This window comes from Lontra canadensis, unplaced genomic scaffold (genome assembly GCF_010015895.1).
Source record: "Lontra canadensis isolate GAN:19392208 unplaced genomic scaffold, GSC_riverotter_1.0 scaffold87, whole genome shotgun sequence".
Lineage (NCBI taxonomy): Eukaryota > Metazoa > Chordata > Mammalia > Carnivora > Mustelidae > Lontra > Lontra canadensis.
The window spans coordinates 616572-635955 of record NW_022631081.1 but is presented as its reverse complement, the minus strand read 5'-3'; the positions used below and the strand labels follow the sequence as shown (position 1 = coordinate 635955).

General features: G+C 49.6%; 1 protein-coding gene and 1 long non-coding RNA gene across 4 annotated transcripts in view; both read right to left on the bottom strand.

Annotated features, from left to right (window-relative positions):
• Positions 1–5892: 5892 nt before the first annotated feature.
• On the bottom strand, positions 5893–8638 carry LOC116882747. Its single transcript, XR_004385687.1, has 2 exons — positions 7269–8638; positions 5893–7189 (listed from the first exon to the last, which is right to left on the bottom strand). It is a non-coding gene; the product is annotated as an uncharacterized LOC116882747 (long non-coding RNA).
• Positions 8639–9176: 538 nt separating this feature from the next.
• GRK3 (G protein-coupled receptor kinase 3) overlaps positions 9177–19384 on the bottom strand; it is a 117802-nt gene continuing 107594 nt past the window's right edge. For all 3 annotated transcript variants that reach the window (XM_032883263.1, XM_032883264.1, XM_032883265.1), the window contains 4 exons: positions 16787–16949; positions 14505–14641; positions 11258–11371; positions 9177–10331 (listed from right to left, as the gene is read on the bottom strand). In XM_032883263.1, the coding sequence (XP_032739154.1) occupies positions 10170–10331; positions 11258–11371; positions 14505–14641; positions 16787–16949 (576 nt within the window). In that variant the 3' untranslated portion in view covers positions 9177–10169. The remainder of the gene's footprint in view (positions 10332–11257; positions 11372–14504; positions 14642–16786; positions 16950–19384) is intronic.

Sequence of the window (19384 nt, the reverse complement as noted above, 5' to 3'; positions counted from 1 at the left end):
GTGTGTGTGTGTGTGTGGTGTGTCCTGATAAACTGGAGAACAGTCCCGTGCATCCGAGTGTCATGGAGCGATCGTGAGAATCACCCCACATGACTGTCGGAGGGCCTGTGTTGTGTGTCATGGTCCCCACAGAGATGAAAGGGACAGTCTCTCTCTGTCTGTATCCTTAAGTGGCTGGTACACAGTAAGCGCCCCATAAACGCATATGAAATAAATAATCAAATGTATGGAAACTGGACCAGAGCAGATGTCCCAGGACCTGGCCCCACATCGTGCATTCTCTAGATGTCTGTCCGTCTGTCTGTCCATCTCCCACCTGTCTGTGGTCTCCTGTTTATCCAGGTCACCCAGCACCAGGCCAGGCCCTGAGCAGGGGCTCATGGAATCTCTAGTGGACAAAGCAACTGGTGAACAGAAGACTACAGCCCAGACTGTGGAGGTGGGAGAGATCCCTGTAGAGACACCCCCGAAGCCCACCTCCTGGCCAGAGTCTGGAGCTGGTGTGTCTACACAGAGCTCTGGATGTCAGGAAAGGACACAGGCTTTGGAGCAAGGGAGCAAGGCCCTATCCTAATTTCAAAGAAATGTCCTCACCTCAGGGTTCCCTTCTATGAAATGGGGATCCTGATGCCACTGTCTGGTCCAGTCCTTCATGGCCCATGGTAGGTGTTCAGTGAGTGTTTGCTGAATGACTGAATGACTTAACGTAGATCTGTAAAAGCTTCCCCCAGCTCTGCACCACCTGCAGAGGAGAGCCAACATTGACCTTCTTAGTGATGCTGGTGTCCTCTCACAGGATGGTCTCGTGGTGTCCTGCTGGCCCCCCAGCATATTTTCCTCTCCTCGCACTCTCCATGCTCAGGAGAGCCAGGCTCGGTGTGTCCTTGCCACCGTTCCACAGCCCAGGAGAGTAGTCCGGAATGCATACACTATCCCATATCTGGCCTGGTTGGCCTCTCTGCTTTTTACTATCTTTCCCCAAAGTATCCATCAAGCTTAGCCTATCCAGCCAGTCCCACTGTCCAGAATTTACTCTCTCCTTCACTTTTCTCAAACACTTTGCTGCCCTAAATAAAGAAGTAGATGGAAGCAAGCTCAAAATGGGAAAGTTTATTCAAGGATAGAAGAGGGATTGCAACTCAGGACAAGCAAATGGCAGCAAGCTGCCAGCGAGTAGGGTCGGGGGTTTGGGGTGGGTTCCATGGACAGGCAGGGAACGTAAAGAAGGGACAGTTCAACGAGGGTCTGTTACAATCAATGACAAAAGGAAGGCTGGCTCTGAAAACTCGCCGAACAGATGGAACCCAGCCAGCCACACACACAGAGGTCCATTCAGCCCGCTTGGCGAGACCAACCTGACCTGCATCACCTCTGTTCACGCCTCTGGCAAAATTTCCCACAGTAGACAGGGGACAGCTTCTGACCAACAGCTTATCATCCAAGGAAACTGTAACATAATCAGTCTTCCGTAAATCGGGAAAATCGATCTCTTAGCCTTGAAGTTGTAGCTTCCCTGGGGCACAGGCATGAGACTCCTTTTCCCTACTGCACTTCTATCTTAGACTGTGATTTTTTTTCCCAGCTCAATGAGACAAAGCAGCCAGTGCATTTCCTTCCACCAGCGTACCATCCCCACTCATCTCTGCTGCAAATGTGAATGCTGGAAGCACCCCTCTCTTTGATATAGGGCTTTCTGTGTTGCACCTATTACCGCCAATTCCTGGCTGTGGCCACGGCCAGCTGGCCAGCGGGTGATCCAGCCTCCAGACCCCGCATCAGCACCAGCTAACTGCTACTGCACCTGGGCCCCACAGTGCAGGCTGGTTTCCCCGGGGGAAGAGGACTCTGAAATAGAGTGTAACGACAGAACACTATTAAGGAGTTCTCTTGGTATCTGTGTATATGGAAGGATGGAGAAGGAATCAGGATCGAACAGAGGGAAATGTCTAGCTGTGACAAGGGCCCCCAAACAGCCTGCGGCAACCCCACTATGACCTCAACAGCTAGTTTGTTCCTAAATTGGGACCACGATGGCCAGGCATTTGCACCTCTGCATGGATTAGTCACTGGACGTGGGCACCCTGGCAAGGGTGTGGTGTCAGGCTCAGTAGCTAAGGCACCCTCAAAGGGGCTGATGACTGCAGCCCTAGCACAGGCAGGAGGTCCTTAGTGAAGGAGGATCTGGACAGCATAGGACACTGTCCACAGGACTCTCCCTAGCCAAGGTCCTCCATGACATATTTGGCAAGGTGGAATGACTCAGGACCACATTCAGCGCCGTGGCTGCTGGTGGACACAAGTATCCCATGCTCACCCTGCAGTCATTGGCCAAAGCCGTGGGCAAAGTCGACCCTGAGATGAGTGGGAAGTTCACGGGCATGGTGTTTCACGGCCCCACCCCCACTGTGCCTCATGGGTCTGATCTGCTGTCTGGAAAAATCTATTCTATACTTCGACATCAAGGATGAAATGAAGCAGGTGTCAGAGGTAGCCCCAGGGGCCACACAAAGAACTGGTCCCCCTCTTGCACTTTTTTAAAGATTTATTTTATTTGAGAGAAAGAGAGAGAGGAAAGGAGAGACTGTGAGTGGGCGAGGAGCAGATGTGGAGAAAGAATATCAGGCAGACCCCACACTCAGGGCTGAGCCTGAGGCAGGGCTCAACCCCACGACCCTAAGATCACAACCTGAGCTGAAATCAAGAGTCGTACATTTAACTGGCCAAACCACCCAGGTGCTCCCCCTCACCCCACTGCCCTGGGAATTTTAACACCTGCTCCTCCACCTTCGGGGCTGGCATAACCTCCAATACCCCTGTGTCAAGCTCATGACCCGGCATGACAATCAATTTGGCCACAATAGCCGCACAGCAGACCTCATGGTCCACAGAGCCTCCCAGGAGTTAAGAGCCCTGGCCACGAATTCTGGCAACAAAATTTCACCTTTATGGAGTCCCTGCCCCAATACTGTCCCCAACACATGGAGAATTTCCCATCATCTGCACCAGGGATTCGAAACTGGGGGTGGTCTGACTCCCCTCAAGGGACGTTTGGCAACATCTGGTGACATTTTGGGTTGTCCAGACTGGCTGGTGGGGGGTTATGCACTGGCCTCTGGCAGGGAGAGGCTGAGAAGGCTGACCAACACCCCACAGGGCACAGGAGGGGCCCCAAGAGAAGGACAATCCCCAAATGTTGGCTGAGGCCGACAAACTTCTGTGGAGTTCCCAGCCCAGGTCCCCGAAGAAGGGGAAGCCCTGGCTCCTGTCCTCTTGTCCTCACCCATCATGCTGCCATGAATCCATGCCACATGCATCAAGGGCAGGACTGGGAAGGAAGTATTGGGACGAGGGCTGGGAATGCAAGGTTGAGAGGGGAGGGTAGCAGTCAGTTATCCGTGAGGCAATATGGAAGAAACCTTTGGATGTGGCAAGCAAGTGCTGTCCATGTTCCTCCCATTGAACCTTTGCTGGAAACCTGGAGGATATTTTGGCTCATCTTAACCAACTCTTATAAATCAGAGGTGAGAAAATGGCAGAGCAACCAGGCTGCCCAGAGACGTCGGCTGGGAGTGGGGTGGCCAGCATTTCCAGGCCTGGAGGAGGAACAGGCTTCCAGCAGCTCTGGGGCACGGCTCTCAGTTATGGGGTTCATCAGGCCCCGGGCTCCCCACTGCCTATGAAGCTGCCCACCCGCTCCGGAGCCCGGCCTCCTGTCAACTATTCTGTTAAATGGTTTTTGAGTTGGCAAACCCAAGTGCATTCTGGGGAAAAAAATAGCTCCGGGAGTCAATCCTGCCTGCCTTCTTTTCTGAACCAGCACCCCACAGGAGATGCTTTGAGCTCTAGGGCAGGGAAAAGCTGGCCTGCCCCTGACCTGCGGACCCCCAGGCGGGCAGGTCTGCCCAGGCCGCTGGGGACCTGGGGCCACCGGCCTCCTGGGATTTTAGGTTTAAACTGACATGTACCCCGGGGTCTCTCAGCTCATCTTCATGGGAGCAGGGATGGACAGTGAGGGATCTGCGCTTCCCAAGGGACTCCAAGGTCACCCTGGAGTATGCTGGGGGTGGGGGGCCAGTATAGTCTAGACTAACTGCGGAGGAGATAGATGCCCCCTCCCCCAGGTCTCCTTGTGGCCCAACTGTCACAGGCTCTTTCTCCACAACACGTCTTGCAGGAGCCACTGGGTCTCCAAACCCCCCTGAGACCATGAAGCGGGCTGTGCCCTTAACAATCCAAGCAGTCCGCAGGAATGAGGGTCAGCGATCCCCTTCCTCTTTATCCAACCAGCCTCTGCATGGACTGTCCTCAAAGTCAGGAGTCTTTAAAAGGTATCATGTCCTGATGTCTTAGCAGCTCGATAAAGAAATGCAGGTTTTAATGGGGGCTGAGGGAGGACAGCACATCAAAGTACGCATCTTTGTACAGAGCCTTTTTATTGAGATTTCACAGAAGCAATTTATCAACACAGGAAACCAGCATTGCTGCTCCCAAGCAGCGGTGAAAGACGGTGATACCAAAGGACAGCACGAGCCCTGTGCTGGGCAGGAGCCCGCAGGCGTGGGACAGCGTCTTCCGTGGGCTGGGACCTCAAACGTGCACGAGTAAGTGGATACCGAGAGAGGGCTGCACACCTCCACGGGCACAATCAGAGTGAAGAGAGATCACAACGAATGCTAATTTCCCAGGTACAACAGCTAGATTTACAGCATCTAATTCACCGGCTTCACTTGTAGAGCCACGCTCAGCAGGAAACGGTTTTGTTTCTTTAAGGGCGTGACGCTTGGCCGGGAACAGAGCAAGAATGGGGCCACCCTGATGGCTACACAGCGAGGAAGACAGGCAGAGAAATGTCAGCACGTGAGGAGGGACCGCCGCCCCAGCCCCTCCCAGGGACTGGTCGTTCTAGTTCACGGAAATCCTAAAGGGTCCGTCCACTCGAAAGTAAGACCACTGCCAAAGGTTTGACCACGTGTGAGGGCACTGGCCTTTATGACCCTGTCTTCCAAACCATTTGGAAACAGCTGTGCGTCAGGGGTAGGGACAGGGAGGTCACGTTCAAAGGCGCTGCTCCTAGAGGTGGTGTTTTAAAACACGGCTGGCCCCCTGTGCCCCATGCTGAGGACCAATCTCTCATTTAGTCCTTGACACATCATGCTGACAGCCAGCGGCAAGACGGGGTGTGGGGAACAGTGCTCCGTGGGCGGCCCTGGGCTCTGGGAGTAGAACGACCTGGAGGGAGGTGGGTCTGCCTCGATGGCTGAGACGGGACCGCGGCTTCCAAGCCAACATCCAGAGGGAGATGCATTACTGAGATTCTTTGATACCAAAGCCAGTGTGGAAGCAAGCGTTGGGGGCCTTCCGGAGAGGTAGATGGAAGCAGTATTTCATGGCATGTGTGCAGTCAGGTGTGGCCAGGGAAGTGCACATGCCTCTCGGCGCAGAGCCCAGGATGAGCTTTTGCTGCAAACAGTCCATGGCAGTGGGGGGTGGGGAGGGAGATGTTTGCCCCCGGGGCTGTGCACATTATTCCCACTTTATTTCATGGAGCACAGAAAGGGCTGCTGTTTCTTTAAATAACAAACTATACAAAGAAAAAGGAGCAGAAAGAAGGAATGTCTCTGACGAAAACAAAGGTAAGGATTCAATAAATAATATAAAATGCTTTTGTGCTAAAATAGAACTCTGTTTTTTAATATATATATATATATATATAATATATATATGTCGTTCGGCAATCTTTATGTTACTCAGAAAAAGCCAAATCTCTTGGAATTAGTTAAAACATAGAAAAATACGATTTCACAATAGAACTTAAAAAAATGGCCAGTGTTTAGCTTACAAACCACTTAGAATATATACATCACGGAATATACTCAGGGAATTAAAGTTCGAGTCCTTTTGTAATTTTGAGTGCACGGTTAGAAATAGTTCTCCATTCCCTACCCTTACATCAAAGATGTTTTAGATCAGAACAAAATAAAATACGGAAGCAGAACGACCAGTTTTCAGAGATGGTTTTGAGATCGTGGTGTTGGGGAGTTTGCTGTAAGAATGTGAGTTGCTGAAATTTTAAAACACAGTTATTGTTCCTGTAGGTTTTGATGACATGCCTATACTGTGAGCTCACTTTCTATAGTGAGTGTGTGCGGATTTCATTAAAGGTAGTTAAATATTTGGGGTGCGGCATTCACCAGTGCTCCCCTGGCTGTGTCAGTGAGAGGCCCCGCATCAGCCACCACGGGGAGGGCATCCCGGTCCCTCAGCTCTAAAAGGGCAGGTATGTTAGTCTTTGAGGGGGAAAGAAATCTCAAGTCCATTACAACGCAAGGAAACCGTAGTATTCCCGAGTTCGACTTTCATTAGTTAACAGGAAAAGAACTCTTTTTCTAAATGTGGCCACATGAAAAGAAAAAAAATTCATATTCATAGGAATTTAAGTAATTGAGGAATTCAAACCTCTGGAGTCAACCTTTCGTGGGAGGAGGGGAAATCATGTTAGGTCTCCAGGGAAAAATGTTTTCCAAACATTTCAACTATTAAAGCTCCCTCTGGAAGTGGGCATGGCTTAAACAGCAAGCTGGGTGTCGCTGGTCTGGGGAATCTTATTGTGGCCCCAGTGGACGTGTGATGAAGGTCTGTAGCTGGCCACAGGGCCCCAAAGGGGGCCACCCAGCCCCCATGCCTGGACCTGCTGGTGGCTGCAAGGTACGCAAAGATGGGGTGAGGGGGGACGGTTAGCTCTGGGTGCCAGGTGCCTTCCTGGAGGGTGCTGGAGGGTACGCAGGGCCCTTAGGGGAAGTCGATGGGCTATTCATAATTCCAGTGGCTCCATAATCGAAAATAAAGCGACCATGTCTCACAATCATTACTATTCAACTCCCTCTGTAAAGAGGGAAGGAATCAGCCAACTTTAGTCAGTCATTTCTTTGGTGCTTCGTGTAAAGGGAGTGATTATTTATTTTATTTTTTTTAACCTGCAAGTTACGGCCTTCCTTGCCCCATTTCTACCATTGTTCTTGTCTGGGAGACACCCACTCCACCTGCCCATGGCCACCCAGCCACCACCTGTCCTATGCTCCTCTGAAGCCCACCTCCTCTCCGGGCACAAACGTCGCCAGTCCTCGGGGGTGTGGAGATAATTCAGCAGGCGTCTCCAAATGACCCAGGAACACTTCCCCGAACAAAATTACTAAGAGAAAAAAAAAAAATCACATATGATTAAGTCCTACGGAATCGGTCTTCTCTTACCCCAGCACTTTTCAAAGTACCGTTCATACATTTACAGCAAGTGAAAAAGGGCCTGACTTTGAGAATTTGGCTTTCTTCTTGATGTGAAAATCAATTCCATCGAAAAGTCAAATGCTGTGTCCAACCGGCCCGACTACAAATTCCGAGTGACATTTTTCAAATCATCAGAGAAAGATCACACTTTGATCTTTTTCGGGGAGTTAAAGCTCCCTGTGAATGGGTAAAGGATATCCTGTAAAGGCCCGTGAAGGCCTTAAAACAATAGTTTCTGGTGTCCACAGGACGCATTTCAAATCACATGTCAAGCTAGGTCTTGCTCCAAATGGATGGCTGTGTGTTGCTGCCGTGGGCTTTCCTGAGCGGGATGCCTGCTTTCCTCTACATCTGGTCCCTCCTGTTCCACACAAATTTTGAAACTGTCACATCCGCGGATTGGCCAATCAGAGGCATGAGTAGCGAAAACATTTGCTTTAACAGTGAAACGGCTAATTTCTAGAATTTTTGCTGAAAAATCATCCTTAAACACGATGCAGAAGGGAAAAAGCATGCCTCCCGGTGCCGTGAAAGGGCAAATGCACTGGAGAGAATATTCTCGCCTGGAAAAATAACCCTGGATTCACTGAAGTTTTTAGCTTCTTCCATATACGTTGTAGAGCGGCTTAAAGTCATCTTTTAGACTTTGCTTAATTCCCTTGATTCATGAAGTCAAGACATTATAACTTTATAAAAATAACATCAACTTTATCTTCTTCAAGTGAGAAAACGTATGCTGCATCTTGTCCTTTTTCGTGGTCTGCATGTTGAAGGGTCAGCCATCGAGGAATGAGGTCACACTCTTAGAACGTTCTAGAACAGCTCTGCAGAGCGGCGGCCTTCTCTGGCCTTGCAGGCACGAGTTGCTGGCACAGAAGGGTCCGCAAGTGTTTTCCGAGTGGCAGCGGGGACGCTGGCCCTATCAGACGGCTTCGGGGACAAGCACAGGTATCAGACCCACCGGACGAGACCCCGGCGCTTGCAATTTAGGCTTGAGGCAAGTCTTCCAATTCCTGTGTCCTTTCTGAGGACAGATGAGCCTCCTGTTCTTCTCCAGAGCAAAGATGGTGTCTTTCAAAGAGCTGCAGGCTCGCATGGCTAATGCCCTAGGTGGTAAGTGGGAAAGACTAAGCCCAGACCCCAAAGGAGTCTGTGTCCTCCTCAACAGGAGGGTGTTGGCTCTGTCTGGCAGAGGCTCAGGGCACGCCCATTCCCAGCCTGTTTAAGTGCTGAATGATGGGCGCCTGGGATAGGGCCGCGACAGCAGTGACTGTGGTCATTAACCATGGCCGCAAGGCACTCACCCTTTATGAGGAACGACTACCTTTCCCTTGCCAGTGGTTTTGTAAAAAACAATGTGAATCCTTTTTAAACCAGGGCAAGGCACGTAAAGAGTGCCTCTGTCCTCCTCTACTGGAAAGAGCCGAGTAGAATGCATGTGTTGATTTAAACCCCAACTGATATCTCAGATGGGGAGTGGACCTCCACATTTCTCTTCCAAAGGGAGCCCTATGAAATAAAAAACTCTCCGTAATCACCTTCCAAACTCCCAAAATATAATTTTCCCAATGACCACAGTGCATGGAGATGTGGGCAGGACGCAGGTAATGATGCTGTCATCTATGTTGTCAACAGTTAACTGAGGAACATACAACAGGATTGCACGAAGAGTAAGACATATATGGGGACTTTAAAAATCAGTTATTATTTTCAGTCAGGTGATAGAGAGGACTTCACTGGGAAACACACTGGTTCTTCTAGCCCAGCATTTATTTGGGGCATGAAAAGGCCGTCGGACGCGTCGTGGGAGAACCGTGGGACTCCCCACCCGGGGCCCAGTACCACTCACTAATGACAGGCAAAGGGTGAGACGGAAGTCATCATACACAGTTAACTCATTTCAGCACATTCATTCTTCAGCATTCTTTTGTCAATAGAATTCATTTTAAATTATACTACAACGTAAGACAGAGCAATTCTTTCCTTCCTTCACATGCTGGTTGCAGGTATGTGTCCTGGGGGCAGGAACGAGGATGACCGTGTCCTGTAACTGCTTATTGTCGGAGCCCCACACAGACTCAGCCCCAAGCGTCCGTGTACGCCCAGACACGTGAAAGTGCGATTTGTCTGAAAATCACTGTTGCCCTGAAAGTTTAACACCCCCGCCTGTCCTTCAGGATCCCTGTGAAGCCTTCCAAGCATCCACTGTTGAACGCTGTCAGCGATGAGCGACCCCCAAGTCCTCTGAGGGCACGCTCCCTCTGTTCCCTGTGGGACCCAGGCGGGGACCTGGGTGGGGCCGCAGCAGGGCAGGGGCCGGAGAGCAACCTTCTCAGAAACTATCCTCAGCTCGCCACGTGGGGCATCAGGACGTTGGTTGGTGCTGAAGCGCACGGAGGAAATGCGCGCTGACCTCCCAGGGCCCAGGAGCGCGAGCGGACACGGAGGAGCCCAGCAGAGACACAGGGCGGCCCTCGGGTCACCTGGCACCTGCCATAGGGGGCTGCCCTCCGTCTTGGCAAGTCTAAGATATGTTTGCTATCAGACATACAGACATTTTAAGTTCGAGGTTCACGTCTACCCAAACAGGTGTGCAAGAAAGGAAAAGAACTTCTGTTTGTCTCTTCAGTAGTTTCGAGCGTGGACAGAGTCATGTGCAGGAGGCACTCAGGAGGGATGGGAGGCCGGCCGGGCCCAACCATGGGCACAGCTCCTACAAGGAGCACCTCGGCGACCTGGGTCCTGCCAGCTGTGGAAGGGCCCCAGGGACAAGCGGACCGAACCTCTGACCCCCGGACTTCTCCAAAAGGCTCCCCGTCAAGGGCTGAAAGCCCCCAGTGCGGGCTTCCTCGCGGCCCCGTCTCCCCGGGGCCCTCCCGTCCAGGGCGTCAGAGTCCATTGCTGTTCCTGTGGCAGAGAGGCGGCTTGGAGAGCTCCACCACGCTGGGCCGGGACTTGTTGAGGAACTTGGGGGCACGGCGCAGCAGCCGCTGAGCCTCCGTGAAGGTTTCCGTCAGCTCCTTCTTCCACTGCACAAACTCGGGGTCGCTCTACAGGGGGACACAAAGGGAGAGGTTGTTACGGGCGCACCTAGCTGGCCCGCAGACATGGCGCCTCCGGTCATGACCATGCCAGCCCGCTTCCCGGGCCACCCACAGGGAGCAGGGCCACTCTGGCTGGCCCTCCAGGGGACCCCGCCCAAGTCTCACCCTGAGAAGGACCGCCTGTGACTCGTTCAGAGAGCACCTGTGCTTTCAGATTTCTAAAACAGTTCAAGTCCATACAGTAATGCCAAAGAAGAGCTCTGTCCCATGAACACACACCCCACGTGTGCACTGGAGGGATGGTTACTGGACACATGTCTCGGTTAGCTACTACTGGTCTAGCTCTCTGAAGGCACACGTGCGCAAACACACCCATGCACACTCCCACCCCACACAAACCCCCACCCACCTGGACACACACACACCCATGCACACCCACCCACACCTGCACACACCCCCCATTGCACCTGGACACACACACACCCTACACACACACGTACACACACACCCCAGTATCCCAGAGGATTAAATTTGGGCTACAGTAGAATTCTGGAGAGAGAAAGAGGGCATCTCCCTGGAGCGAAGTCACTTCGCTATCTGTGTTTACTTAAACACCCAGGTCCCAACCTTAAACATGCTGAGTTCTAAGAACCGGAAGACTAGCTAACAGGCCCCTACTGAACACTGGACAGAGTTTCCAGACAGGGCAATCAGATTATAACACGGACTTCCTCTCCAGCCATTTCCCAACATTTGCTTCTGTATTGTCAACTGTTAATTTGCTGAGACCCTCGTGCCCAGGGGCTTTCCTAAGTAAGTGGTAAAGCATGGATTCAAGAAGCTGTCCCATATGCAGGTGGCCATCTCCGTGGACAGGTACACAGTTGCTCTTCCAGTTAGGGGAAAGTTTTTTAAAAACACAAGAAACTCACCTCACATTGCAAGACAAATTGCTTTCCTCCTTTTATCCTCAATAAAATGCACTTTTTGTCTTTAATCTGAGTTTCTTCCACAGACAGAATCTGTTCCATTGTCAGTAAACTTTGCTAGCAATAAAAATTAAAAAATGACAAATTACTTTGCATTACTTCCCAATTTCTTAAGCTAAGTTAATAAATAATATGGAAAGCTATTAGCTTAAAAAGTTTTTTTAAAAATCAGCCTTTTCCTTTTTTTTTTTTTAAGATTTTATTTATTTATTTGACAGACAGAGATCACAAGTAGGCAGAGAGGCAGGCAGAGAGAGAGGAGGAAGCAGGCTCCCCACTGAGCAGCGAGCCTGATGCGGGGATCGATCCCAGGACCCTGCATCATGACCTGAGCCGAAGGCAGAGGCTTAACCCACTGAGCCACCCAGGTGCCCAGCCTTTTCCTTTTGTTGATGATATTCTAGAAATGAGGGGGAAGGGCTACGAAGGGACAAGCACAAAATTCAAATGATGGCATCTCGAAGGAAACTCCAAAAGACGGTGTCTCTGTAAGACAACAGCACAGCTGTTCCCTCGACACAGAATCGATCTGCGAATGGTTGTGACTTGCACGTGTCCTCTCCGTGTCACACACACCTCTGAATTCTATCGACCGAGTTGTGAGGAAACAGTGAAGTGCCGTGTAACATGAGCGAGGGGGGAGCAGCCGAGCTCCTGACACGGCAGCTCGGGAAAGGTCTGGCCAGGCTGGCTTGTGAGCTAATGATATTTCAAAAATATCAAAAGGATGTTATAAATACAGGCGACATCCTTAAAAGATGGTCACGCCAGGTCTAGAACACGATTGCTTACGGTGAATGCTATAGTGTCGTAAGCACCTTACCATTTATGTTTTTTGGGATAAATACTCAGGACTCCTAAATGAAAAACAACACTATCATAAATGCTCGCGTTTACCGTTCCCTGATTTATACCTATTAATCCATCCATCCATATACACTGGGTAGCTCTCAAACAGAACACCGAACTCTGACTTTTAAAACCAAGCTAACATACTGCATCCAATGTTTAAAAAAGGGAAGACTTTCTTTTTTTTTTTTAAGTTTTCAAATATCCTGTAAAGTGAGATAATTTCATTTCAACGCACACCATGGTGACTGTCCAGGAGATGGCAGACTATGGTTGGCCAGGGGACAACATGGGTTTGAACTATGTGGGTCCACTTCTACGGGGATATTTTCCCCCATAAATATAGCACAGTTCTATAAACGTTATTTTCTCTTCCTTGTGATTTCCTCAAGAATGTTTTCTTTTCTCTAGCCTACTGTATTGTAAGAATACAGTGTATAAATCATGTCACATGCAATTTCTGTGTTAACCTGCTGTTTATCTCATCAGTCAGCCCTCTGCTCAACAGTAGGCTATCAGCAGCTAAGTTCTTGGGGGAGTCAGAAGTTCCACATGGGTTTTTGATGGCATGAGAGGCCAACACCCCTGACCCCATGTTGTTTAAGGGTCAACTGTAAATGCGTAATATCCTCAGGGACACTTACTATCTGGAAACATTATATATTCTATAATAATAATATATATGAATTACAGTTTGGTTGCTAAGTTCATATATTTATAAAATACGATATATATTATATTATATGTTATGTTATGTTATGTTATGTTATGTTATGTTATGTTGTTATGTTATGTTATGTTATGTTATACATTATATAATACTCACCAGCACCTGAGTTACAACTCAAGACCCCCAAAGAAACTTATTAAAGCAATTCAGAGCCTAGATGTATTAGTTTGAGGAAATGACTCCCATGGCACTAGTAATGGTGAGAAGTCTTGTTTATCTGAAAGGAATGGGCTGTGTAGTAGCAATCACTCATATTTAAATAGCAACTTTGCCAGTGGGGACTTATTTATTTTTTTCAAGCATTTTATTTACTTATTTGAGAGAAAGACAATTGCACGTGAGTCAGGGAAGGAGCAGAAGGCACAGGAGCCCCAGGGACAAGCAGACTCAGGGCTCAATCCCACGACCCTGAGATCATGACCCTGAGCTAAAAGCAGGAGTTGGATGCTTAACTGACTGAGCCATCCCAGCACCCCTTTAGCAACAGAGATTTATAAAACACATTCCAAAATCAAACAAACAAGATCAGAGCTTACTGCTCTCTACACTTCTCACCACCGGACAACTGATGGGCAGGATTCTGACCCATCCAAGACCTCAGCTATGTTTGTGACATCTGGGATCACTGCCCCGATTCCTTGGCCCTGGAGGACTAGCCATTCCCTCCTAGGAGCAGAAGCACTGCCTTCTCCTTGGGTCGCCACCTCTGGATAAGCCCTCTGCTCCCCCATGCAGTAGGTGCTTAATAAATGCAGCCTGTCTGGCTTCGAAGGACAATGCAGATTAGAAATTTCTTCTTATCTTATTCACAAACATGAGTCCTCGAGAAAGGACCTGAGGGGCAGTGGTATCTTCCTGCCTATGGCATGGGAGTCCCTTACACTTTTCCAATGAAACGGAGACCAAAGGAAGTGTGGTTTGGCGACCTCTGCTCTGGGTCAAGCATCACAGCTTACACCACCTACCTCATTTCATGTGAGCCCAACATGGGGGGGGGAGGCGGGGCACATGAAGGGGAAACTGAGCACAGCCATACCCACAACCCTCAGGCTGTGTCGTGGATGCCAGACCTTCTTCTCTGAACCCTGGATTCAAGCGCCTCTGTCTGACTCCAAAGTCCTGGATTTTTTTTTTTTTAAATCTCTTTTGATCTCCCTGACTACTCTCCAGCCTCCTTCAAATCTGTTTTGACCTCACATTCTATTTTCGGACTTTACAAAATCTTTCTTTGTCTCTAAGTTTATTTATCGATTTATTTTTAAAGATTTTATTTATTTATTTGACAGAGATCACAAGTAGGCAGAGAGGCAGGCAGAGAGAGAGGAGGAAGCAGGCTCCCCACTGAGCACAGAGCCCGATGCGGGGCTCGATCCCAGGACCCTGAGATCATGACCTGAGCCGAAGGCAGAGGCTTAACCCACTGAGCCACCCAGGCGCCCCCGACTCTAGGTTTAAAGTTAGAGTTTGAACATCCCAAATCTCCTGTGCACAAGTTCAAATAGACACCCGGAGCTCAGCAGGGTACTTGGTTAGACGTGCCAGCCCTCTGAGAGAGCCACGCGATAGCGAGGATGCTGCCAGTTGGTGCCAGGAAGGCTGCACTGGACTTACCCGGGACTCGCCCTCTCCTCTCCACTCAAGTCTGTTGGGAAAGAGGTAAAAATAGCGACGCTGCCACTGAGTCAGGAACGGGTTCCCCAGCTTCAGCATGTACCCGTGCATGATACAGTCCCTTCCTAGAGCGTAATCTGGGGAATACAAACAACCCCAAATTAGACAGGCTTGGGCACAGACGGGCTCTGCTCTTCTCAGACACAAACAAATAAGAATGACACGCTCTTTGGAAAACTCAGGTTTCTATGAGTGGAGCATGTTGTGCAAACCGTTGTCCCGGTTCTGAGACCCAGGTGAGCGTGAGATCGGAAGAGCTGGTCTTCGCTAACATAATGAATGGCTGTTTCTCCATATTGGGAGACATTCGTGATGTTCCCTTGTGGCTCGGAGAGGGTACAAACAGTGTAATTCAGTTCAAGCTACGCCCGAAGAACCTTTGTCTTTATGTGGGACTGGGGTTCTCCCCCTCAATCCTGTCAATAACAGTAAGCGGTTGACCAAGCAGCCAAGGTAACACAGGCTCGAAAATGTTTATTCCTTAAGGCTGTATTTATCCCTCCAGTACACGCTCACCCAGACAGACCAAGCTAACTCGCTCTCATGGAGTCCCGATCATATCGTTAGAGTGAAGTACTGTCTCTCTCATTCTTTCTCTCTTTTTTTAAAAAGGTTAATTTTAAGTGGCTGGCTCTGGTTTCTTATTTTAAAGGAACACTAAAAGCCATTCATTTACTCCTCCCCTCATCATTCAGCAGCTCTGAAGGGAATGCCTGGTGCCGGGCACGTTCTGGGCACCCTGGACTCAGCAGTGCTACGGGACAGGAGCTCCCGCCTCCAAGAGCTAACATTCTAACGGGAGACCCAGATGGCAAACAGAGAAGTGATACCCATGTTGTCTGGCATATGGGGGAAGGAGGAGGCCCCAGGAGGGAGAGGACAGGTGATCGGGTGGGCCCCCCGGAATTGTCATTTTAACGCCAAAGTGTTTACACAGCTTAAGTATACGGAAGGTGGAAGCCTTACGGGTTCACCTCAGGACGTAAGGCTGGACTGTACTCTTCTGTAAGGAGACTCCTGAGCTCTTCACCCAAGAACCCAGTGATATATGAAGATAAGTTCATGAATCTGCTGGATGCAAGGATATGCTCCGGTAAGGTCATTAAGACATGCCTCTTTTTTCTAGGTCCAGTTTGTCAAAATTCTGCTGACACCATGGCCCTCCCTGGAGCAACTGATGTAATGTCCTGTATAAAATTAGCTACAGCCAACAGCCCAGAGTGATGTCAATGGGCGCGCAACGGAACAGCTTGGAAACAAAGCCCCTCTCTCTGCAGAATGGAGGGGAGCACAGTTACGGGGCTGCTCCGTTCCCTTGGGGTACACCGGCAGCTTTCACATGGGAGGAACCCTTCGGGACTCGGGCACAAGTTTTTGAATGGGTGATGGACACAACCGGCCAGCCCACATCAAGCCATTCCCATTCAAGTAACTTATTAACACAAAGGAACTGCTTCTGGCAGATGACTCTTATAACAGAATGTTAACCTCAGAACAGTCTTTGCCTAGAAGGAAAGCAAATAACATCCTCATCATCAACCAGGTACATTTAAATATCCCAGATTCATTAGAATCTTAGGAAAATGTAGAGTGACAACATTTGGTGACTCAAGAACGGCTGGCTGGTTTAACACCCAACGTGAAGCACTCTACTTTGGAAATCCCAACGGGGCACTCAAATGTTGTAAAAAAAAAATGTGGTTTGGCAATTCCTTAATGTGCTTGTGAAACAAATGTCATTATTCCCATTTACAGTGCTGAACAAGAGACACGTGTGCGAGGTTCCTCACCAGTGACAATTACTTCATACTTTGTGGGGCCCAGAAGAAAAGGAAAAGGCGGGGCCCTTGTTCAAACATGATTGAGAATGTCAAGATGGTGAGGGCAGGGCGTTCAACCCAGCGGTCACGTGCCTACAAAGCTGGGCCTCTTCCTGGCATGAAAATATTGTGTCTTTAAGAAAGACACTTGCCAACTCGCTCTAGAAGCTCCAAGAGCAGAGGACACACGACACCCTACTGCTAACCACCTTAATTTATACATTGACTGAAGACTTTGAAATATTACACCGAGCTTTTCCAAGCCACACGCCACTATTTATGGCCTTCCCCCCTGACACCCCTGGAAAGTACTTTACGACCCAAAAACTTTTCCGGCTTTACGAGACATTTTTACAAAATTCATCGCGTTGAAAATATTTTGAGGCACACTGGCTATTTTACCTTCTTCGTGTCCAAGTTGCTTATTTTTAGCTCTCTTTCTGGCCTCGATTTTATCCGTGTCTGCATTTACTGCTTCATAAACTGTTTCTGCTACTTCCTGCTGCCAGCGCTCGGAGATCACCAAGGGGAAGTTCTTGTAGAGATCTTGGTCGCAATCAAGAAGCTTATTATTTTAAGAGATCAAGAGAGTTATGATTTAACATACTTAGCAAGGCAACAGCTTCCGAAGTACCCTAACTAGACGTGGGGCGATAAATGGACCACAGCATACAATCCTCCAGAGATGGCTCGTTCCTTGTCACAAATGTCTGCCGCTGATAACCAGCGTGCCAACTGGGGACACCTTCACCTTCACCTTAAGGCCCGCTGGAAAGGACAGTCAGCCCGTTCTCTTATGCCAGCTTTGCTACATTTTTGCCAATGAAAAACAACATGTACGGGGCTTTATTTAAAGTACAGAAAGATCTGACAGCAAAACAGAATGTCAACGATGGCGAGGAGACTCTATTGCCAAAGTAGGCAATTACATCCCGTCCTTTGAGAAACAATTAAAAGGGAGAAGGTGGGAGGGTTTTCTCACCACCCTCAATTCATCTGAAAAGTGAGATGGGCAGAAGGGAGAAGAGGCTGAATTTTCCCTTCATTCCATGAATCTTCCAACCTTCCACGAACCCAGGGTAACAGCGTGATCAAACGTGCAACCACGGAGCCCGGGAGACGAGGGGGTTTAGGCAACTTCGCCTTTCAGAGACACGGGAATAAAAAGTACACTTAATAATAGCATTTCTCTTCCAAACTACTGCTCAAAATCCTTCATTCTTCCCCCCGAGCCGAGAGGCCACACTCTGAAAATGAGCAAAGAAAGTGATTTTATGCCTCTGAGCTACAATTCTGTGGCGAAAGGTGAGTGATCTCACTGAAAGCAGAGCGCGGCTGTCACTCCCAAGCACAGATCTCCTGAGAAACTTGATTTGCTTGCTCCTTTGCCTGAGAGAGGAGTACTGGAGAGACGTTACAGCAGGAAAGTTATTGACAAGAAAAAGAGCAAGAAGAAGCACTTGCCCCCAAGACTTAAGCAAATCAATCAAACACGGAGGGCTCTCTACCGGCCCTCAGCGACCTGTTAAGATCACCTGTTGATTCACCGAGCTCTCCTTTCCTCTTCCCGCTTCCTTCAGAAGCCCAGGATGAGCCCAGAGCTGAAGTCCTCGGTGGCCCAGAGCATGAACGCTGGAGGGGTATGCCCAGCCACGCCTGAGTGTGAGTGTGTGTGGGAGGGGTGGGGGGTGCTAGTACAGCAGGCCAGAGGGGCACCTTGGGATCACGGCCCCCGGTATGGATTCTGAAGGGTTTGCCAAAAGTAAAAGCATACTCCTTTCCAATGTAGCTTCTGGGAAGGGCCAACTCTGCTTTGTATACGAACCGTTCTACTTCCTAGAATTTCAGAGAGCCCTGACTTTCTAGGACTTAGCCTAAGTGACTGAAAATGAATAAAACAAGGAAGAAAACATGTACTTATCTGAGGTGATATTTTTTGTTGGTTTTGTTCTTGTTTTTTTAAAGAACAGTATATTTATTTGGGCTGCTTGTTTAAAAAGATCAAGAATGAGTGGTTTCTTAACAGGCAGAACCTCTAGCTGGACTAGGCTGTCCCAGGCTCCTCGCTTCCCTCTGGACCCCTGGCCACAAGCGTGCTCTAAGCGTGCTCATCCTCAGCTCTTGGTCACAAAGAACGAAAACCACATCGACAGAACCTCCTCACGGGGACTACAGGCCAAGAGGCTTAAAGTGGCTCTCTCTCCTGCCTCAGAGAAATCCAGGCATCAAAACCAGTCACAGGTGACAAAACCAGGTTGTGAGAGGTTACCCGAAGTCACTCAGCGAATAAGGGCAGATGTGAGCCCAGTCTGACTCCAGAGCCTTGATTATGGTTTACGAAATTTAAAGTATGAGCAATCTCTTCTCAACATCAAAAATGTCTGTGGGCTCCCACGTCATGGCCGTGGTGTTTTTAGCACCCTTTCGTAGCAGCACCTCTGATGACAACATTCTATGGGGACGACAGTAATCCTTTTAGGTGATTTTGGAAATGATCGTTCCCCGGAGCACCGCCGGCCGCCTGCAGTCTGTCCAGGTTGCAGACTGCGCCTGGGGGTGTGCACGTCGGGGCACCACACACACTGCAGCCCCCGGGAGAGCCACTGTGCCAGACCACAGAAGAAGCTTCTCTCTGCTTCCCCTTCACCTCAGCTTCACCTCCTGGGAAGCTGGTCCCAGAAGCACCCCGGCCACCCTTCCTTCCTGACACCGCATTCCAACCAGCTGCCACTCCTCGGGTCCCAATGCACCTGGTGTCCTCCTGGGGTCTCCTGCAGCTTCCCTCCTCCCCAGCCACTCAGCCACCACTTCTGTTCCAACTCTGTGTCCCTGGCCATGGCTCCCCACAGGTGCGTGCACCTTCTGGAGGGTGAGCTGCTTGGCAGGAGAAGTGAGGGGGGCTGACACAACCAGGGTATAATGAGGCAGCTGAGAAAAGACAGGGAGGCCCTGGGGGACGCTGAGAAGGTGGGGGCAGATGTGAGCCCGACCGTAGTGACA